Source organism: Pleurodeles waltl, chromosome 12 (assembly GCF_031143425.1).
Source record: "Pleurodeles waltl isolate 20211129_DDA chromosome 12, aPleWal1.hap1.20221129, whole genome shotgun sequence".
NCBI lineage: Eukaryota > Metazoa > Chordata > Amphibia > Caudata > Salamandridae > Pleurodeles > Pleurodeles waltl.
Window position 1 is genome coordinate 360,542,425 of NC_090451.1, and position 23,918 is coordinate 360,566,342.

Genomic DNA, 23,918 nt, shown 5'->3' on the forward strand with positions numbered 1-23,918 from the left:
GCACTCTGCCGGATGCGGAGGATGAGATTCAGGCCCAGTTCATTCAGGGCTGTCACTCAGTTAAACTGAGGGAGAACATTTTACAGGTGCCGGGATGTCCATGGCTCACATGCTCACACTGGGGAGATCAAAGGAGCTGTCGAAAGTATGTGTGTCTCATATGGAGGCAGCCCTCCAAAGACCGGTGAAAACTGAACCTGTGAATGTGGTTACCACTGCTCCTGTGGATCGAAGGCAATTACCCATGAAGTTACGTACAGCGTCTCAAGCCTGCTATATGTGCGGAGGGGCTTACCCTCATCAAGGACAGTGCCTTGCTTGGGGGAAACGATATGTGAATTGTAACAAACAAAATCACTTTGCCAAGGTGTGTTGCTCCACTTCCTTTAGGAAATCAAACCAGCCCAAGACAGTGCATACCGCACAGACCCACCCCTCAGACGAGGGTGATGGAGATATGGATGACGATGGATTCGAAGGCACCATCCATGTAATACATGCCATGCAATCAGGAGGCAGTCCGAGGAAACGTATTCCTAAATGCAACATACTGGTGGGAGGCAAACCAGTGGTGTCACTAATAGACACAGGAGCCTCTATTAACCTCATGGCTCTCCAGGTGATGAAGACACTTCCCCTTAAACCAACACTTCGCTCTACTACAACGGGAGTGTTTGCGTTTGGGTCATCCATTACGCTTCCTCTGGCCAGAGTGTCTAAAGCTGATGTCATGCATGAGGCCCAGACCGTTAGCACCAATATTTATGTCACCAAGACTGGGTCGGGCATGCTGTTGAGTTGTCGGACTGCTGAGCAGCTGGGCCTGGTGTTGTTTGCATTCAGTGTCCATCAAGAAAGTATTGAAGGGTTCATAGCTGAATACTCCGAGCTGTTTAATGGAATTGGGTGTTTGAAAGATAGATTGATACATCTTCACATTGACAAGTCCCTACAGGCAGTGGCCCAGAAAAACATCGTAGGGTCGCTTTCCATCTGCACCCCAAAGTGGAGAAGAGTTGCGGAAACTGGAAATGGCTGGTATCATTGAGAGAGTGTAGGGACCCACGCCTCTGGGTTTCTCCTATTATGGTTACTCAGAAGCCCAAACAGCCTGGGGAGGTGCAGATTTGTGTGGATATGAGGCTACCCAACGCAGCTATCTGTCATGAACGCCACCTAACACCAACTATTGACGATATTGTGGCTGAAGTCAGTGGGTCGAGGTGGTTTTCCAAGATGGAGTTGAGGGCAGGCTACCACCAACTCATGCTTGGCCCTGCATCTAGAGCAATAACCACATTTTCTACCCACGTAGGGCCCCGGCGGTACACCCGCCTTAGTCTTGGGATTTTTAGTGCTGCAGAAGTCTTTCAGGATACCATCAGAAGGACTGGATGGTGTTATCAATGTAAGTGATGATATATTGGTACACGCCTCTATCTTGGAGGGACACCTTGATAGTTTGCGCGCCACATTCAAGCGTCTCCATGAGCATGGTCTCACGTTGCACTGAGAAAAATGTGAGTTTCTTGAACAACAAATTGCTTTCTTTGGATATCACTTTTCTGATAAAGGTGTACTGCCAGATCCAGAGAAGGTACACAATATTCAAATGATGTCTGCCCCTACCTCAGTCACTGGTGTCCGTAGGTTTCTTGGTATGTCACGTACTGTGGCAGGTTCATTCAGAATTTGGCATCTCTTACGGCTCCCCTTCGAGAGCTGACAAATAATAACACTCCCTGGGAGTGGGGACCTGCCCAGGAGAGTGCCTTTTGTGCTACTAAGAATGCATTCTTAGCTTCTACTACGTTGAGGTATTTCGATCCGTCCAAAGAGTCTGAACTGGCGGTGGATGCTAGCCTGGTGGGGCTCGATGCCATCTTGTCTCAACGTGGTGATCAAGGGGAGTGGGCCGAGGTGGCTTATGCCAGCCGATCCTTGACAGAGACAGAACAAAGGTACTCCCATATTGAGAAGGAGGCTCTGGCGGTTCACTGGGGCTGTCAGCATTTTCATCTCTATCTATATGGCCAGCCATTCACAGTGGTGACCAATCACAAACCTCTTGTTCCACTTTTTAAATCGGTCTACATCGACTTCTCCTCCGCGGATAGAGAAGTGGATTCTATAGTTGCAGGACTATCAGTGTACGGTGATTTATCAACCAGGATCCCAAAACCCTGCAGATTATCTGTCGAGGCATGCCAGACCGGTTTCAGTACAGGAGGAGGCTGAGGTGAACGCTGTAGAGAACTAGGTTTGTTTGGTGGCCGAGCGATCCAAACCATTACCGGTGTCCATGCAGACGAATGCCTCCAACTTGCTATCAAAGCTGTTCATACAGGTCAGTGGCATGAAATGGTACACAATCTGTCAAGGGGGACTGAGGAGGCTAGTCATACTCTAGTTGTCCTGCATCATGTCCGGCAGGAACTGTCCATATTGCCGGAGGGATGTTTGCTTAGGGGACTGCGACTGGTGGTTCCCCGATCCTTGTAATCCCGCATAGTGGATTTAGCTCATGCAGCTCACCAAGGAGTAGTGAAGACAAAAGCTTGCCTTCACTGTAAGGTGTGGTTCACCAGGTGGAGAGGGTGGTGCGACATTGCCATCTCTGTCAGGTTGTGGGTCCATATGAGCCTCCACACCGATAATCACTGAACATATTCCCTCCAGGCCTTGGAAGCGGGCCAGTGCCCATTTGGGTGCAGTGCCTGACGGCTGGCATATGCTGGTGGTCATTGATGACTTTTCCAAATATCCAGAGGTGGAGATATTGCATACAACCACGGCTGGGCAGGTCATTCCTCGTTTGGAGAAAATCATGGCTACTCATGGTCTTATTCGGGAACTCAGAACAGACAATGGCCCGCCGTTTTCCAGTCAAGAGTTCGCAGAGTATCTTGTGTGGCGGAGCATTATTCATCGGAAAATTGCCCCCTGTTGGCCTCAAGCCAACGGTGAAGCTGAACGCTTCATGCAAACTTTGAATAAAGTCTTGAGGATGGCGGTGGCCAATGGCAATTATATTGATTATGCCTGGTTTGCTTTCCTGGGAGAGTATAGACCCACCCCTCACACTACTACGAAAGTGTCACCAAGTATTTTGTGTATGAATAGACCGGTGGAAGACACTATACCGCAGTGTGATGTACCTACTGCTCTGCAGGAGCAAGTGAGTTAGAGGATGGGTCAGCGTAAAATTGAAAATGATCGAGTGTCCAAAAGTAGACGAGCGAGGACATCTCCTCTTCAAGTAGGTGATCATGTGTTGGTCAGGAATCGGCATCCAGGCGGGAAGTTTAGACTCCCGTTTGAAATGACGCCATAGACTGTGGTGAAGATCAGAGGTACCATGGTCACTACTGAGAAGTGTCAAGAGTCTGTGACTCGGAATATATTGATTTTTAAACAGTACTGATACTACCTCTACAGACGCTGATGTTCCATCACCACCCCACGACTCTGATGGTATGGAGTCTGGGGATGATTGCCTTGGCACCCTGACTTGGAGCGTGCTACATTTCGAGGTGGCCATATGGAGAAAAATATGGGCTCTCTAGGGATCGCATCTGATGGACGTGAGGGTGGGTATCTGTCAGAAATACTGGAACCACCAGGGCTAGATGGGACTATGGAGACTGTGGTGAGTGTTCCTATGTGGGCTGTGGCTAGGAGATACCATCTTAGGCCTAAACCAATACCATCTAGTAAGTTGCGTGATTTTGTGTTGAGTTAAAGGGGTACTGTGCAGATTTTTGTTGTTTTTCAGGAGTATGGATGGTCCAGGGATTTGGTGAATGTATTTTTGTATTTTGGTGTCCTCGGTTTGACATTGCAGTGTATTGTGGGTGTGTTTTTTTCCCCCCACTTTTCTTTATTTTTGTTTGGGGTGAAGGAGGAATGTTATGTTGCAGCATGGACTGATCTAATGAGGGAGCGGAATCCGTCCCTGTCATGCTGTGTTTTCCCCTGCCTGCAGTTGAGCTGACGTCAGGGGGTGGGCAAATAAAGATGGGCCAGGCTCACAGGGCCGGCGGTGATCAACTAAACTGGTGTCTGGAAGTCCCTTATTGATGTTGTGTTACAGGGATGGTCACACAACACCACTGAGGAGGGTAACAAACTCCTGTTGTTCAGTGCTAAGACGCCTCAAGGTGCAAACATGAGCTTTATAAATACATACTATGTTATGTTAGGAAGGTCTAAAAAGAAGGTTAGAGCATAAAAATACTTCCTTCTCCCCTTTTGGTCAGCGTAGATCCCTGGGGCTACACGGTTAGGAAATATCAGACATTGGAATTTTAACAATTTTAACAAATGCATGTTGCACCAACTAGCCACCAAGATGGTTTGATGCAGAAACAATATGGAATACTGGGAAGGGAATCTGCACAGGTCTTAAACCTGAATACTGCAAAGTAATATACTTCAACCTTTAACAAAAACATGGATAAACGGGTAATGATGTCGTCAGTATTACAAAGTCACCTTCACAAAAAGATGCTACTTATGCAGTATTGTGTGAACTCTCTACTGCCCCCCTACTGGTCAGAGAATTGCTTACAAAGTTCTATGCTACTTGTGCTAAATTTACAATAGAGCAGCTCTCGCCTATTAAAAACTCCTGACTAATGATGAAACTTCAATCTCTATTGTAAACACACAATCCACATCATCCTAAACAAAGGGATCACGAAGAGCGTCAAAAATAAAATGCTTAGTTCATGAGTGCTGGACCAGGAGTCACCTGCAGGCATCGTTCTCGAAATACCTGAAAGCCCACCTTCACATACTGGCTACGTAAACCTTTGTATGAAACAACTCTAAGTCTATGAATGTTATCCATTTCAGTAGATTTCGATATGTGTATCTGCTTTAGTACCAACTTGTCTGGAGGTCTGAAGCTGTACTTTGTGGCCCGCACTATTACACTGCCTAGCAAAGAAAACAGGTCGACTTAGATTAACAAGGGGCAACTGTGAATATACAGACAGACATTCCCACACAAACAGTGTCAGAGCGAGGGCTCAAGAAAGTTAAAGGAGTATTTATTGAAACTTAAAACGATTTGAAAAGCGGCCACACGTTACTGTTGGGTGCTTCTTGTCTGAAAACAGATTTGTGGCTTTCAGCGAGTCGCTATGGCCAGACAGAAATGCTCTTTAAAGGGTGAGAGGAGTAAAAATAAAGTCATAATCGGGAAGAAACTGCCTTGCCTGAATCACTTTAGAGAAAGTCACATAATAGCATCCTCAAATCGGAAGAGCATGTACCCCAGCAGTAAGCGTGCTAAAATAGTCAGAATAAAGCCTGGGAATCCCATATCGGGGTCACAAAATGTAGAAGACCCGCTTGGAAATGAACGATCACTTACTGAGAAAGGCTCATGAAATGTGAGGTAGGGAATGGGTATTTAACCCAGCAAAATAACAAGCATTTACAATGCATCGGGTCTCGCGTTTGCTCATGTTACAGCTGATTGCGTTGTAAACTCCTAACCCGACTTTTCACCTATCGGGCAAAAGTGCATTTATGTACATAACCCGAAAAAGTGAAATCAAGTATGTAAAGCGCTCGACTTCTGCCAAGCGAGATCGGGCTCGTAAAATTAGAAAAAAAAAAAAGTCCACGAGCCCGATGGAAAACAGCGGGACTCGCATGTTTTCTGTACTTGGTCGCTGCGCTGGAGGAGGGCTAGCCACCGGAAAAGGCATGCCATATGCGTGCTTTCGACTAATGAAAGCAAGCAGATTTTATTAGGGAAGCCCACCAACCAATAAAAAACACTGACGTGAAGTTGACAGGGCTCCGAGCCCTTTTCTAAATACAAAAGAGTCTCGCTTCGAAACGCATGCGCGAGCGCATGCAACGCAGGCTCGACCCTAATAAAAAGTACCAACACAAAACGGTTTTGCATGCAAGTGTTTTTTAAATGGGTAGGAGCTGTGAGACATTGACTGCCTAAATTAATCTTAACGTTAGAAGAGTACAGAACTTTTGTGAAAGAAGAGGCCAGTCTATTACAATTATTTTCAAATTCACTCGCAAACTACACACCAAAGGCTATTAAACAATCACTGGCAATGCCAACAGGTCGGGGTTGAAAGGAATGTTTTATGGTATTTTGAAGAGTTACAAGCAAATAGCATGGGACGTGCATTTGTTTGGAAGCAAAGAACTGTAGAATAGTATTGATGTAGGTTAAATGGTCTACTGACAGTTGCACTGTCAAGCCAGACCTAAAAATCCATGTAGGTCAATGACTGCCTTCCTTCCATCTGTGCTGCTGCCAGAAAAAAAACCAATATATATTATCTAGTTGTCTAAGACAGCATTACCATGTCATGTGTGTGCCCCTCTCTAATGGTGCTAACATAATTGTTTGGCCACAGCTGCACTGTCAAGCCAGACAATAAAAAGACTTAACTAGAATGCAGTGGACAGGATGCAAGGTATGGGAGATCACAATGAGTTTCAGTTAAACCAATTAGCAAAAGTGTTGCAACACTCAAGGAGAAAGAACTGCACACTTTATGGTGACTAAAGTAATTGCTGTCTTTCAAGAGAGAGTTCAAGATAACTGAGAGACTTATAAAGATGAACGCCACTGTCCAAGGCAACAAGATGGCCGATACGGAGTGATTCTTATGTCTCTCGCATATCCCCTATAATCCATCATGGTTAGGCTGTACAATTGGATAAATTATGCAAGTGGCCATCCAAGAGCCACTATGAGAGGGAAACGCTATGGTGCCAACAGAGAGTTGACTGGGCACAAACCTGTGGTCAAGCGAGATCCCAAGGTCAAGCAAAGCAGGGTGCTGACAAGATATCGGCAGATGTTGGAAATCAAGGAAGGTGAAGATCGAAATACAGGAAAAGGAGTCAAACCCAAGTGGCTTGGAACAGTGTTAAAGTTGAATCAGGAAGAACAGGCGTATAGCATCCATTTATTAACAACTTGAGTGCCAGGTGCATCCGCTACCCTACCAAGTTGTATTGATGGTTTGGACTCCGGACAATGGGGAACTGTAGTGTTTTAGAATTGAGATGTTGATAGTGCCCCACCACAGCGGGTTGGCTGTATGGAGTAGCAGGTCGGCCAAATGAGTTCGGGGGTATGCAGCGGGGGTCTCCGACCGCATTCCAAGTGCTAAGGCAGAACTGGACAAACAAATCCATAAGGTGGACATGGTGCACACAGAGGGTGTGAAATAAGAGGTGGGGTGCTTGTTGAGAAGTGCACCTATGAGAACAAACACTGCCACACTGATATGAGTACTAAAACTCGAGAACACTAATGCATGAGGCAAGCAGGAACTTTTGGGCAGACGTGGCACCACTGACTGACAAAGGGCTGAGGAATTCAAAAGGATCACTCTGAGCACTTTTAGGTGCTTTCCACCTACTCTTTTGCTCTGATCCCTATAACTGTGAATTCTAATTTCTGACAAAGTTGTCTACTATGAGAGGGCTTGTTTGGTGCTGCTGACCAGAAGGGTGAGTTTGGTAGAGTGGTCTTACAATGGTCCTAACTTCAGGCCTAGTGAAAGATGCTCCTGTTGTCTAGGGACAGACAAGGCAAACAATGTTCCCTTAAAATATATTGAATAAATTACCTAGATTTCAAGGGAAAAGAAAATAAGGGTTAGTACATTCAATGTTCAAAGTTATTAGAAGAGACAAAGAGCGCTGAAAGATAATTTTGCTACACACTTTATTCTTTAATAGGTCGTTAACCAATGGCAAAGAACTAAAGGTGCAACGGCTCTCTAAAAAGAATTAATGCACATTTCACAAAGGTTCTTAGAGACTGTAACATCAAATAAAAATATTTGGAAAGGTGACAGCGAGTAAGATAATGAAGATATTGATTACACTGGACCACCCCAATTAAAGCAGGTTTGTTCCTTGACATAATTCTTCACTTAATCGTAGATTTATTTATTCTGCCGTAAGCAGTATTTTCGATGGACATGAAAAAAAGCTTTTGATTCACTGAGGTGGGCCTATCTATATCTGCCCTTTCACATGATGTGATTTGGACAGCAAATAATAAGTTAGATATTAATATACAAAGACATGAAAGCTTGGGCCTGCATGGGCCAGGTATTTTCAAATCAATAAATTATAGAGAGGGATACCTGACACAGATGTCCACGGTGTCCAATTCTGATGCCCTAGATATTGAGCCATTTGCCTGCAGTGTCAGGGCCCGCTCGTCCGACTACCTATTGTAAATCCCAGGAACATATACTCATCCGACAGCTGAGGTGGATATGGTGGACAATTTCGGATTTTTGTCTGAATTGCAAGTTAAGTGAGAAACGTTGTGGTTATTCTTAATCAAGTTTAGTGCTGCAGATTGTTGATGGATAAAACAGATCCACCCTCATTAAAATGGGGGGGTCAGTCAATCAAGTACCTGGGAATTCAGGTCTACCACTCTGCTGCTGACTTGACAGAATGGAATATATTTAAATCCTTGGGAATGCTTTTGAACTTGGTTATGATCAAGAATGGGTTACCATTGTCAGTGATGGAAAGAAGTGTCCTATAAAAATGGTAATGTCCTATACTTTTTGTATTTTTCCTACATTTACCATTATTTTGGTTACATTATTGTTCAGAGACCACCAATCACTATTGCCAGAGCTGCTTTGGAGGGACAGCTGAACTAGGGTCCTGGAGAAGTTTGCATCTAAGTATCTAGGGAATGCATTTGTGTAAATAACAGCAAATGCTTTCCCAGCTGCATTTCGTGGCCAGATGTATAGTTCCAGATAAACACATGAAGCACATGATTTTGGAAATAAAATATGGCCATGATGCCTCCATGTGGCTTTTGCGAGTGATAATAATGCAGCTACTGAAAGACTATATTTATTAACAGTGGTGCACATATACTAGAACAGATACACAAAGAGTAAAGGCAATAAGTGTACTATACACCCATGCTGCCTTTTTTGAGTCTATATAAATTTGCTGAGGGGCAACAGGAGCATTAGGCACGTTTGATGACATCAGAAAGGATTATAGCATTTCGAATGGCAAATTCCTGTCACATAGTTTAATGACCCAAGCTGTCAGACTGTCTTGGAAATCTGGAGCAGTGGAATCAGAGTATATAGGATATTGTCTGAACTGCTGCCCCTTAATTTGGGGCAGAAGGGTGGTTTTAAATATATATGCCCACATTCTGGAAACGTTCAGACCCCGCTGTCGAGGTTAAAGGATAAATGGTTAGAAGATACTGAGAGTGAGTTGGTCACCATAGAGAAGTTAAGCATGACAAACTACATGGCTTAAGTCTCCAGGAATGCATGTTTTAAGTTCACTTAAAGTAACTGTCTTCATCAGACATATCTAACCCTGGCCAGACTGCAAGATATTTGATGCCCACTCAGGGTGCCATACTAATGTCATCCAGAGGAGACAGATGTCATGAGCATGGTATGAGACGTCCACTGCTATTGCCATTCTGGAATGCTGTGATGTCAAAGACTGTGGAGGCCACCGGCCAGATAGTGCTGAGTGTGCTAGAAGCCTGTCTACATGTGCTTCTCAGAGACTTGTGCTCAGTTAGACAAGAATGCAGGTTTGTGTATCCACAAATATTATTGGCAAAATTAAAAATTGCTATGTACTTGAAATCAATTCTGATCTCTAAAGTTACGCAATGGAGTTGCGAATTAGAGAGGTGGGCACTGGCTGAAATATCCACAATGGTATCAGTGACTACTAGACTAGTAGACTGAGACCAGACAGAAAAACAAGCAGTAGTCCTGGGGGAATTTAGTGAACACTCAGATGACAAACATCCCTGAATCAAAAGAGATGAGTTACAGAAGCAATTGGCACTGAAAGATACATTGAGTTATACCTACTTTGAATCTTAGTCTAACCTGAACTTTAAATCTTTCCTAACCAGAAAGCATATTTAATAGACCTGGGCAGATCATGTTGCAATCTTGCTTATGGAGAAGATTTGTGTTCATAATTGGAAATACTAATCTGCTAAATATTTATCTCAAGCCAATTGTCCTATTAACAGGTTCACTGACCAAGTTCCACGAGTTGTATGGGGTGGGTATTCTAGTTCCCTAAGAAAGGCCATTGTGTTCATGGGATCCCTGATCAAGGAACAAGATAACAAATTAAAACAAAATAATCTATTTACGCTGGAATTAAATAGTATGAGGAGAAACCTCTTGAATTTGGAATGCGTCTGGTGAAAGAGGTAAACTGAACTGAGAAAAGGTGAATCTGAATTACAGTGACTTTATAAAGACAACATCTAAATCAGTATACTATTCATGTATTTTGTGCTCCCAACCTAGCAGCAGCAATCTTCTCTTCCATGAATGAACTTAAAAGTCCTCAGACTAATCAAATAATGGACTCAGTTGAGAGATGTAATCAGTTTGCCAGTTACTTCTCTCAGAAAACTGACTGCCTCATATGTACCTTGTACAGTCAGGAGAATATCTTCTTCCCTAACATCTGTGCATACCAGTTTACATAAAAGTAAACTTGTTAATGAAAAAAAAAACAAGCTTCTCATTGGCCTGCACAGAATACCACCTTATCACCGCCTGCACAGAATACCACCTTATCACCGCCTGCACATCTTTCTTTCATGTCTGAAGAGACTACACAACCTATATTCAGATGTTTAATCTTGTTGACCTCATGTTGTTCCACCCTACAGTCATTTCTTCCCTAGCCCCTCTCTCCTTCCCTCATTTCTTGGTGTTCCCTGACATGCTCATGTAAAATGTCTGGATCCATGTAAAGCATATTAATAGCTGTCTGGTGACAAGGATCTACAGAAAAACTTAAAATAGATCTTATAGTAAGGAAGCGTAGAGCACCAAGATTCCAAATGATGTGCTACCAGCTGACCCTCAAAAAGAATTAAGACTAGATAGTACTTAAGCGTGAATGATCATTAATGCCTCACTTCACACTGTGAAAGTTCCTAACGAACTAAAATATGCATAATTCAGCCCCACAGTAAAAAGAACACTTTAGACTCGGAATTCTAAGCCAATTATAGGCCTTCTTCCCGACTACTTTATTTTTCCAACTATTAGAAAGAGGGGTGTATATTCAATTACAAGAATTTATAGGAGGCTAATGCTAACCTATATCCTTGTCAGCCAGGGTTCTGTCCTGAATGCAGTAAAGATGTAATGGTTGTAAGAAGCCTTACATGAATTAAGCAGAATTTTCAGACACAGCACAGGTTTTGTATTATTAGATTTCTCTCTTACATTTTATATCTCAGACCACCTGACATTACCAACTCATCTTGGGAGTCCAGGACACAGCATTGGCCTGCTTCCAGGATATCCTAAGTTTGCAAATGCAGTAGGTAATACCATCTTCCTAGCCCTCCAGCAAAAGGCCATGTAAGTATGGAATACCTCAGGGTTTCATTGTGTCCCCTTTATTAAGTAATCTGTATATTATCCGGATGGCATAACCAATTGAGTCATTCGGCCACACTTTTTTTAAGGTATTGGAGATGACACAAATAATTCGGAAGATAGCCAATGATCGGGATGACATTTCTGGCAGTTTAATTACTTACATACAAAAGGCTGAGAATTGGATGAGCTGTAACCAGCAAAGCTCAATAGGGACAAGGCTGAGACACTAGCCCCCTCTTGTGTCAACATCCTTCTAGAGTTACCCCTTTCGGCCTCTGAAATTGGGAGATAGGCTGGAACCAGTGTTCTCTGTAAAGAACTTTCGGTTTTATTTAGAAACCAGACTGGATCTTACGTCCTAGATCAACACAGAAGTCAGTGCTTTCTTCAATCTTTGGAGGCTGAAAAAGACATGTCATCTATTCACGTTTCCATGCGTTAATGGTTATTAATGCCATAATCTCAGCAAGCATTGACTACTGCAAAGTATTCTGCTTTATCTCCCATCTAATGCCATTGCTAAACTCCAGCTAACTCAGAACATGGCAGCGAGAATGGTCCTGTGTCTTTCTGGAGGACGGCACATATCTCCTGCCTTAACAAGTGTTCACTGGCTCGCTCTGAAACAGAGATCTGTCATTAAGTATTGGTAACTTGTCCACAAGACTATGTATACAAATCACATATCTCCTCCCTCATCATTTTTATTGGTATCGACCCAAAATATGGCTTCATATCAGATTATCAAGATCTGATAAAAATTCCTAAACTTTAGAAATGCGAGCTGCAGTTCTTCACTGGAACTAATTGCCAACATTGATCAGACTAGAAAGTAAACTACATAAATTTAGAAAGGCATTCCTTTAGCACCAAAGTGTGTTTGGGTGTTTGGGCACTTTGCAAACCTCCAAATACAAACACAAGATGAGCAAGACGAACTACCTTGAACGAATAGGTTGTTAAAGTGTACATGGTGAAATATTGTCCAAAAAGAGTATTGGCATTAGAAGTTTTGAAACTAGTTCAGTTATCTCTCACTGCTGTTCAATCAAGCCCTTGCCTCAATTTGCACAACCACAATGGCCAAGAGCTATTCCACATGCCCTCATACGGTGACAAACTGTGGTACGTGATGGTTATGACACAACTTGACATAGAACATGTTAGACTCACACCCTGGATGATATCATCAGCTAGGGATACACACCATCCGTGTTTAGCTTCTGATGCGATGGCCGCATGGTACTGCATTCAATCCCACTTACCAGTACATAACTGGGAAAAGATATACCACACTCGTGTCCCCGTTTTTTGTGATTATATGTATTTCTTATAACGGTACTTATGAATGTAACTGAAATTTAAGAAAGTTTGTTAAAACTGAATGATAGCCACCCATAACGAAAAGAATAAATTGAGTCATACAAAAGAGTGACTCCAAATTACTCCAAATGTCAGCAAGCCATGTCCAGATTTACTCTAAGCAACTCATCAGCAGTCATTTAATTCCATAATAGTCACAAATACTTGTTGGGCGATCAGGCCCACACTGTGAAGGACAATTATTTCCTGAAAAATTAGGGAGCCTCCTTCCAAAATAATTCTTAAATTAAATGTACTTGCACAAGTGTCTGATTTCCAATCATTGGTTACCTGAAAAAATGTCGATACTTATTAATTGGAAGTGAACCACACTAATTGTAAAGGCATGAAAAATATCTTAAGGAAAACATTTTTCATCTCGTAAAAAATTGTACTACTTCATTTTTAAAAGAGTCTGAGCAGTACAAATCACTTAATAAGTGATAGGGACCAACTGTCACAAACCGATTTGTTGTCTTGCTTGACAAGTCAGGACAGCACGAACAACTCTACAGGGCACTAGAAAGAAATATTTCACTGACAGTACTTGAATAGTTTAAGCGTAGCAACACAGGTTAAACCTTTCAATGATGTGCCTTTTGAACTAACGAAAAGAGGAAGCCACTCCTTAACGATAAACCTTAAAATATGCAAGGCTTAACCGTTTTTAAACCATTGACGTTCTGTGAATCATCTCAAGGAGGAATCTCTGGGAGAACAAATGTTTCTGACAGTGGCATCGAAGCCAGTAAACAAGTCCTTACTTACTTCATAGTGATTCCAAATATATATCTCAAAACAATACATCGACAAGACATTTCCTTGTAATTTCGAAAGTTGTCTATCGTATACATAAAATAGGTTTGAGAGTAACAGGTTGTTTATCAAAAATTCTTCAATTACCCTACTATCCAATATGTTTGCTATTTTTTTTTTTTTTTTTAAAGGAAAGTTTTCAAAAGGAAGAGCAGTGGGAATGTTCATCCTATGCACAATACGTTAAGTGGGTTGGTGCCAAATGAAAAAATAGGGTACTGTAATACAGTGATATCACGAGTTTTTGTTTGAAGCTACAGAAGATGTTTAGGTGTCCTCGTGATAATTTTTGAAAAAATACAATAGTAAGTACACAGAGAGAGTGGGTTCTGGGGAGGCAATGTTTATTGGCTTTCAAAGTTTGGTACTGCTTTAATTGCCAATCCATTAAGGTAATAGTAGTTCGTGAGTATGTACATTGCCCCATTTATGTTAGCATTAGGTTTTGGTGAAGGGGCATTAACGATATGGAAATTCACTCAACATGGAAATAAAACAGGGTCTTTCTGCTCTTTCTTCCCAGAGGGTAGGGCCTGCAGCAACCCGATACGTTTTATTTGTTAAACAAGCGCAGCACACCAAGACAAATAAACAGTAGTAAGGTTCTTCAAAGACGAGACTATACAAAAAAATAATGGGCCCTCCTTTAAAATATAAATGTCAAAGTGAGTTACAAAATATACAGCAGTGGCAATCTGCAAAACGAGTTTCAAACATTAAATGGATGAGCTGAGAAAAAAAAAAACTTAGGCACATCATGCACTAAGATTGTACAGTACACAGTTGTTTTAGTCAGTAGGCGCGCCGAGAATACAAGGTGTGTTATCTGATGTTTGTTGTCAAACATTCTACACATTCAAAAATAAAGTTACAAAGTTAAAAAAATAAATGTAGTGCGGATGTTGCTGCCTTTGAATTATTTGTTAATATGCTGACTGCCGTGGTATTATTAAAAGTGTAAAGCTCCAGCCGACGGTGATATAAATAGCCAAGCTCTGCCACTGCGTGTCACAGACCGGGAGAAGGCGGGGGCGGGTTGGCTGAAGTGTCACTCCGGGGAGCAATCAACCTTTGGAGGTATGGAGTGAGATACAACCGGTGCCAGAGAAGGAACACTTCTTTCCCCTAGTGAAGAGGTGGGCTGACACTTAGAAAAGCAGCTGTACAGCTGTCCATTGGGGGTTTGGGTACTTGCCAGAGGACTGCAGAAGGGACGTGCTGGGGATGAAAAGCTGCTTCAGGAAGGCAAAAACTTTCATTCAGATAAAGGTTGTAACACAAAACATCCAAGAGGTGAAGCAAGCCTATTCCTGGAGGTGGATACAGTGCTAACGTCGGGGTGAGGGGCCGGGTGGTACAGTGGAGCTACACGAGTGCTTCTGCTGAAAAGTAAGGAGAAAACCCAATGTTTTGTGTGTCGAGAAAGTGGAACAAACTCTTGCCAACGTAAGCAGACTATTCACGTGGGAACACACTGCACGTAGGAGGGAATGAAGGGAGGTCAAACCTGAGCGCTTGGACCTGGCCCTGAGCTCCAAAACCTTCCAGCTGAGATCTGCCATGCGAGCCATGTCCTGCTACCTCCTGGTGCTGTCCTGACACTGAAGCCACAGCTAACATGAACAGTGATGAAGGACTACCACGCACTGTACCTTTCGTCAGTTTGACAACATGGCGGCCAGCTTGAAATGGATCGGATAATGTTTGTCCTAATTAAAAAAAGTGAAACTAAAATGTTTCAATTCATTCAATAAATTATTTCAGGCTTTAGCGAGAGGCACATTAGCAGTATTATGATATGAAGTTGTATATTATCAAATTTGAAAATATAGTACGAACAGTAATTATTTGCTTCTAATATGCTTTTAAAAAATTGAGTTCATAAATTGGTTTCCTTTCTACATGTCATATCTATGAGCATATACAGAGTTCAATGTGGCTTTACCACGCATGTTTGGACTCTAACCTTACAACGAAACAAATTGTAGCCGTTTTCTCTCCTAAATGTGAGCGCTCGACATGCAGATAAGGAAACAAACAAGAGGTAAGTCCACGAAACGTTCGCGTATGGTATGTGTGCGCTAGTCCGACAGCCGTTTAGAATAAATACTAAAAGGAAGACGCATGAATATAATTGTAGAATTTGTAAATAGGGCTAATATGTGTCAACATTTTCAAAAGTAAATTAATGTCCACTGAAAGAAACCACTTCGACTACAAAAAATATAAATCAGTACATTCGCATCATATATTACGTTTCTCCTCCCAAATTAAATATTATAAATTGATGCAATTTCTTACAAAATGCGAAATCGCGAGTGCGGTAGGGGTAAAACTGCAGTTCAGAAATGGCTACTTTGTAAGCAGAAACTTGTTCCCGACAGTAAGCCCCTTTTCTATGTCTGAGCCGCGAAATTCCACTACAAAACACTTATAGGAGTTGCCGTAAACAGAAATTCGACGGTGTCGCAAAAGCTCCACCCGGAAGTGGTGCTAGTAATGACAGCCTCGAGGTCTGTGCTGTCACTGCCAGGCTCCCCTGGCATCCCATGAGTCCCCGGAGTCCGGATTGTGACGCCTTATCAACATCTTGCAGTGCACCTATTCCGCATACTGTGTGTAAAGATGCCGTGCTTGTCCATTACCCACTATCTGCTATTGGTGTTGGGAGCCTTACCTGCACACCTCTCGCTACTACCTGTCACTCAGGAACTCTTCGGGACCGAAACCCACGGAGCGGTGATGGCCTTTGGGGATTTTAATTCCGACAAACAGACTGACATGTTCATCGTGCGAGAAAGTGAGAGACTTTCTTATTTCAGTACTACATAAGTGTTTGCACAATGCATGCGTGCTCTGTCGGCCTGCTTACACGACTAAGTACCCGAATAACGTATTTATCACTGTTGTTGTTTTCTGTCACTGAATGCCCTATTGCTGTGTGCTCTGCTTCCTTCCCTGTCACCGTTTGTCCTCGTATTATTCCCTTTCAGCGTTTGTACCGCCACTATGGTGTCTTCTGGATGCCCCTTTATTCTGCACTACTATGGGCCTTCTGTTGTTCCAGGAGGGCTGGATCTATGACACATTTTACTATAGCTGACCACTGGGTGTAACAACATGTGGGGCACCAGCACCACCGGTTGCTTTTCCACCAGCAACAAGCCATTATGAGACTTGTATTTTGCTTTTTGAATTGTGACAATGCGCTCAGCAATTCCAACATGCAAAGTGTTGTTGGGTAAAAAGGCAGCACTGATTTGTTACTGGGCATATGCCTCGACAAAACAGCTGGAGGTGAAAGTATGTGCAGTGCAAAACCCCATTCTGCTCTAAGGGCCTACGGGTTGTATGCAATGATAATGGCCGTTTCCTGAAAGTAACAATACAGCGCGGCCCACGACACTCACTCACCCGAACAGATATGCCCTCAACCACGTACAGGATATATATATGTGTGTGTGTTTGTGTGTGTGTGTATGTATATATATGTATATATATATTCGAGGACCTCTTCAAAAAGGAATTGTCTCCCACCATGTCTGAGGGGGAAAGTACTCTTATTCCCAACCTGGCAAGAACCCCACTCTATGTGCCTCATATCGCCCCATTGCGCTTTTAAGCACTGACACACACATTTTTGCTACATTTTAGCAAACAGACTAGCGTCCTCCTCCTTGGACTCATTTAGCCTGCTCAGGTTGGCTTCATACCCAAAAGGCAAGGAGATGATAACATCCACCGTATAACTGACTTAGTAGAGAAATCTCATCACCGCAACATACCGTCTTACCTTCTCTCACTATACGTGGAGAAAGCATTTAAAAGGGTCAGCTGGTCCTTCTTAATCACAGTACTCTGCAAAATTGGGCTAGACCCAGCGATGATCTCTATAATAACGGCGCCTTATGCCATTCCCACTGCTAGGATACACATCAACGGTTGCTTATCCCAAGCCATTCATTTGGAGTGGGGAACTACACAAGGCTCCCCCCTTTCGCCTCTACTCTTTGCTTTGGCAGTGGAACCTTTAGCAATTGGTGTCCACCAGAGGAATAACATAGTTAGCATCCCCTTTCGGGGGACCGACCAAAAAGACCACCTAATTTGAGGATGATCTTTTGCTTACCCTTGCCCAGCCTGAGACTTCTCTCCCTGCTGGGGTGCAGACGCGGCTTGCATTTGAAAAAATCTCAGGCTTTAAAAGCAACATGATCAAGTCCCAATCATTAAATGTCACAAAACCTTGGTCAGATTTGCTTTCCCTGCAAGCCCTCACCCCCTTCCAGTGGGCTCAGATCTCTATTAAATACTTGGGCCTAAATCTAACTGTATCCTTAGCAACCTGGGTGCCAGAATATCGGAAATCGATCCTGGAGGAGCTTTGCCTCTGGAAACCCTTACAGGTCCTGTGCCTAGGCGGTCTCAATGCGATTAAAATGTCTCTCCTTCCAAGAATCTTCTACCTTTTCCAGACATTGCCCACCCCAATTCCACAAGATGTTATATTGCGTCTCCAGCAAGACTTATCCTCCTTTATCTGGGGTGGCAAATGGCCCTTCCTTCTCTAACACTTGGCTGATGCTCACCTGCAGTCAGGGAGGATTGGCTAGCCGTAACCTCCTCGAGTACTATTGGGCAGCCCACCTGCGCTTTATATTGGAATGGGTAGTTCGTGAGAGTGACAAACACTGGTTCCATATAGAACGAACAGTGGCGTGTCGACTCCTTTGGGATTTGGCGTGGCTTCCCAAACATGCGCAACCATGGAGTACATATATTTCTGTCCCAACAAAAAACTGTCTTGGAGAATTGGAACAGAGTGGCTTTGAAGCACGGCCTCTCCAGTTTCCCCTCACCTAATACCCCCTTTGCACGCAACCCTGATTTTCCTCCAGATTTACAGTCCCACTCTTTCTGCCATTGGAGGGAGGGGGATTGTCACACTCTTAGATCTTTTGAGGAAGAATCCTTCCATTGAAACCTTTGACCAATGTCAGAAGGACTTCCATCCGCCTGAGTGCACCAGATTGCAGTACTACCAGCTGCGTCATTGAGCTCTCCATTCCTCCAACGTTCAGGGTGCGACACGCTCCCTTACACCCTTCAACGCCTTGGTTTGGTCACCTGATAGGACCCGGAGGCTCATCTCACATATATACCAAGTTCTCCAACATTACGCCCCTTCCCTCCCACATCCATACCATTTGCAGTGGCACATAGACATATCTGAAGACACTCCCCAGAAACAATAGGAGCAGTTGTGGCAAGATATTCCTCCTATTAGCAGAAGCATACCCCAGCGTGAGACAGCCTGTAAAGTAATGACAAGATGGTACTTAACACATGTACGGCTTCAATCCATATCTGCAGTTCTTCGCCGCTTACTTCTTTTCTACTTCTTTTCTTACCTATGTGTTTTTCTGTGAATCTATGTATAATTGCTTTTGGTGCATCATTTTTTTTTCTTCTCTAGGTCATTTCCTCTTCACATATTTGTTTCTATTTCTCTCGTTCTCCCCCCACTAATGCTCAATTGCTTTCTTCTTTCTGCATCTTTCTCTAACCTCCGTTCTTTTTCTGTCTTTCAGTTCTCTATTATTTCCCTACTTTCCACTGTTTGCCCTCAACTCTTCCCTACCTTTTCACCTGCTTCATTACTCCACCTATTTCAATCCAATTCATAGCTCTGGAATTCTATTACCATGTATGCATAAGGATTCCTTTCTTTCTTACTCTTGATGTTACTCGCCCCCCCCCTTTTCTTTAACATTACTGTCTCACTCTATTGCTCTATCTTGATCCTTTTTGCTCTTTCTTCTGTATTTGTGTAATATTTCATAATTTCTTTCCACTGTGTTCCCCTTGTTTCTCACCCTTTTACCATCCTTCTCATACCAGCTGTCTTCCGCCACGTTATTGTCTTTTTTTTCTCATCTTCCCCTTTTTCCCTCCCGATATTCTGCCTTGCTTCTGTGCAGACCAAAAAGGACCTGTAGATGTGCTTGCCACTTTTGTTTTAGATGGGTTAATGCAACAGTGACGAGGAAATGTGCATCCCCGAGCTCTCCCATCCATTAATTTCCACCACTAACGTTTATGGTAGTATGCTAGTTAGAGATGGACCACATCATCTGAATTCAAGTGTTGTCTAGCTGTAACAGAAACCTCATTTCACTCTAGTTTACAGTTTTTTCAAATGAACGAGTCCCATTGTACATTTGTTATTTTAGGAAGTAAAAGTGTCATTTTGGGGGGAGAAAGAATCACTCCAATTCAGGTTCAATCAGGACCTTCACTTTGCCTGAATATAAATGAATTATGTGTCTTGCATAGTGCACACTGAAAATTGAGCTTCAGAAAGTTCTCAGCGCCTTGAGACCCTCACGGATGAGTAGCCACGCTTTACAGATATTGATTGACATATTATATAGCTTTCACAGAATATCAAACTAACAAGTTTGGTAAGCTAGGTTTCAAACCAGGTCACCCGTTCTAAGGCCTGCATCTTATTGATCAGACTACATCTTTTCCAAGGAATTAATAATGCTAACCTACAGCCTTTGCCATTCAGTGCATCAGTTGAGAACTGTTTGAAATTCCACAGAAATATTACTGCAGTCCTGCCCGCCCTACCATTTACCAAAGGGTACTACTTCAGGAAGTCTAATCAGCAGGCACTTGCTAACAAAGTCTTAGTTGAATTTGTAAAAACGGCCCAGTAACCATCTTTCTCTCCTCAATGACTAGATCTCCACCCAGCAGCCACAGACATGCAGATAGTATACTTCCACTGTCTGGCAAAGCTGTCCCTGCCTTCCGTCTTATACCATGCTACCCTGTATGTGGAAAAAATGGATCTCATTTTGCTTTGTAAATAATACTGTGATCCAGATTTGAGAATTAAAATCAGAAGACTTCCGCTCCTGTACTTGTAGAATCTATTTTTCAATGTTTGCCTTATTATCAATATTTTCTTATATTGCTGTGATTTTGGGATTAGTGTTTCCTTTGAGTGTAGCCTAAACGTCCGTTATTTCCCTGAGTTTGCATCCAGCCATTACTTCATGCTTCCAATCCCAGAGCTGGTCAGCTGTCCTTGCAGGTGCGGTGAACTAGTTGTAGCTTAAGAGTGGAAAGACATCTCCTGCTCCTGATTCTAGCGTCATAAAGAGGAGCTAATATGGCACTATATTCAGTTGCAAATAACATGTTTCTTTCTATAGCCTGCATCCTAAAATCGCACTCTCTCTCAAAAGGTGCCCTCTAGATACCTAAAATCCGTCATTAAAAACTCAGCTTTTGGATTCCTCCTCAGGGATAGTCAGTGCTATGTAGATACAATTACAAAAGCATGGTCTTCATGTTTTTTAAGTCATAAATACCATCCCAATGATAATCAATTTCTGTAACCTACTGTAATACCAGAATGCTATAGTATCAGTCTTTCCCCAAAGAAATCTGTATAAATATAACATTACAAATGTAATTGTAAAGTTGCCATTTACGAGTGGTTTCTTGGCACTATACAACGCTAATTGTTAGCCATCATAAAAGTTATAATCTTATCGACCTCTAGACGGTGATATTCTGAGTGGTGCAAATCTGTGACCATGGGGTCAAACATAGATCTTTCCATTGGGTGTGTTAACTGACTGAGGCACCAGCTCCTACTTTATTCATAGGATTTAAAACTGCAATGTTGTTGCTTCATAGCCTTGTAATTATTTCAGCAGCAAATGGTAGCTTAGCTGGGTTGATTTTTCCTTTTTTGTTTACCGAGTGTTTCATCTTTAGGTGAACATTTTAAGTACATGATTTTAGACCTGGTCCTTAGCCTGTTATCTCTCTAAATAATCAGGCAGTTATATTTTCATCTGGTGCATACTATTTACTATAAAATATGTATTTTCTATAATATTTTCAGCTGGTAAATTCTTGATAACCAAATTAACTTCCATTATTCACAGTGGAATTGCGAATTAAAAATCCAACGATTCAGTTTACAAAGTTAACTAATTTGTAGTCTGAATCATTTTAATTCCCTGCAGAGAGTTATACTTCATTTTAAGTGTAAATACAGATACATACTTGTGTGCTGACAACACACCAAATGGTCACTTAACACGTACATGAGAGCATTCTGATGGAGTCCTGGATGCGGAGGGGCTCTGGGCAGGGAGTAACAACATGGGATGTATACATCTGTGAGCTGTAGGTGAAAACCGAAACGAGACCCCCCCCCCCTTAGGCATCTCGTTATGTACGTTTCCATCTCTTCCTTTTTTCAATTAGACACTGAGGCTCTTCACATTGGAGTACTGAGACCTGGGCTGGGCTTGGGCAGAGATATCATGGTATAATGCACTGTTATGGAGCAGTCGGGGGTTCTATCCGGACTCCATTGGGATTATTCTTGTGTTGTAACATGTAAAATCAATAAAGAAACGGTGGGGCGGGGGGGAACCCTATATGACAGCAGAACTGCTTATCTTTTAATAAAGTGAGAAGTCATTCTGTCAAGCCTCTTTTGCTTGTTAACCTTTCCAATGAGTTTGGTCCTGCAAGCCACTAAATATGAAATATAGTTAGGCTTCTGCCACTAGTTGGTGGTGTCTGTGGTGATTTGAAGCCCTTTCTCTTAATCTTTTCCGTTGTGTGTTCCTTATCACCCATTTCCTAAACTCTTCCACTCCATTGCTCATTCAGATGGTGTTGGACTGGAAAAACCTGACTGAACCACTACAAAACGGCCACCTAGCTATAAAAAGACACCAGTGCTCCTCACTGCTATTCTCATCACTGTATTCTCCATCTAGGTTGCTATCACTGCCTGTCGTATCACTGTTAAATTATAAAGTTGTTTGTATGGATTACCTGGGGGTGGAGTCTCTTTTTGTGAGTATGATGGATGAGGGAGGGGTCTAAAAAGATTGCCTTAATAAGTTAACAGTTTAAGTCTTGCTTGTAGAGTTGTCTTCTCAGACCTGTCACATGCTGTAACGTACTGATATTTGAGTTAGATTTGGATCTAGCGTGCTCCACAGTCACTTTGGGCATTTAATCTTGGACCTTCTGCTCATGTTTGCTTGTCTTTGCACCGGAAATGGGATTTTTGTGCTGGATGTGTAAGTAAGGCTCACAATTTTATTGCCTTTGTTTACCCTTTTTCTCTATTTAGCCACATTTATTTTCTTCTAATTTTAACAGCATTTGTCCACATTTATTTTTGTTCAATAACAGAAATACTCGTATGTAGTAGTCAACTTTTGCAAATAATGTACACCCTGAGAACTTGTTTAACATATAGGGATTTCCATTACAGTATGTTAATCCAACCACCACTGCACATGGGGTTTGGCTGTGCATGACGGCGTTTTGAGGCCAACCCCCTACAAGCACCCAAGCTTGCACCATACACGGCCTTCACCAGTGTGCAGTAGGGGTTGCCCGCAAGACCTGGCCTGCATCCAAACCCTGCAGCCAACCCTTTAACCACCAAACCCTACACAGCTCATGGCCATTTGGCTGTGCTTGGTGGGAGTTGGCTGCAGCCTTTCTCTCTGGGTGTGAGAATAGGTGTGAGAGGGGGATGAGAGTGGCTGTGAGAGTCTGTCTCGGTGTGAGAGTGCATGCACCCATGTCTTAGTGGTTGTGTCTGTGTGCGCAGGTCTGTGAGTGGATGCATGAAGGCTTAAGTGGGTCTGTGAGTGGGTATGTGAGAGTCTGAGTGGGCCTGTGAGGGTCTGAATGGAGCTGTGAGTGGTGCTTGAGAGTCTGAGTGGTGCTGTGAGTGGGTGCATGAGGGTCTGAGTGGGCCAGTGAGTGGGTGCGTAAGGGTCTGAGTGGTTGTGTAAGTGGGTGAATGATTGAAAGAGAGAAAAAGATCAAAAGGGAAAGAGATAGAGAATTGTTAGGCTTTTATGAATGATATATTTAGAATGAGATATTTCTGGACAAATTGAAAATAATATTGTATTTGTCAATTAAAAAGAGTGAGATCACCTTTAGGCATGAACCTTAAACTTTTGAAGTTTAAAATAAAGGAGGGAAATGATCATGGACACACCTGGAGTAGAACCCTCAGCTGTCAGTGTCAGGGTCTGAAAACTTAACCATTAGGCCATAGGTGACTCCTTATTGTGCTTTGTTCAGACATAACTATGACATTCAGCCCACCCACTTCGAGAGGAAGGGGACATAAATGTTCCATTACTAGGGAGGTTTAACAGTCTTTACACTAGCCAATGAACGGACCCACTGCCTTGAGATACTAGATTTTGAACCATGCACCTACTG

The 23,918-nt window shown here is 42.8% G+C and overlaps 2 protein-coding genes across 4 annotated transcripts in view; one reads left to right on the forward strand and one right to left on the reverse strand.

Annotated features, from left to right (window-relative positions):
* PHKB (phosphorylase kinase regulatory subunit beta) overlaps nt 1-15,263 on the reverse strand; it is a 1,122,330-nt gene extending 1,107,067 nt beyond the window's left edge. The window contains exon 1 of one of the 3 annotated variants that reach the window (XM_069216595.1): nt 15,127-15,263. In XM_069216595.1, coding sequence (XP_069072696.1) covers nt 15,127-15,190 — 64 coding nt within the window. In that variant the 5' untranslated portion in view covers nt 15,191-15,263. The remainder of the gene's footprint in view (nt 1-15,126) is intronic. The other 2 variants (XM_069216596.1, XM_069216594.1) reach the window with 2 other exon arrangements.
* An 824-nt stretch (nt 15,264-16,087) lies between these two features.
* Nucleotides 16,088-23,918, forward strand: part of ITFG1 (integrin alpha FG-GAP repeat containing 1) — a 936,956-nt gene continuing 929,125 nt past the window's right edge. Inside the window, exon 1 of the mRNA XM_069216605.1 lies at nt 16,088-16,419. Coding sequence (XP_069072706.1) covers nt 16,245-16,419 — 175 coding nt within the window. The 5' untranslated portion in view covers nt 16,088-16,244. The remainder of the gene's footprint in view (nt 16,420-23,918) is intronic.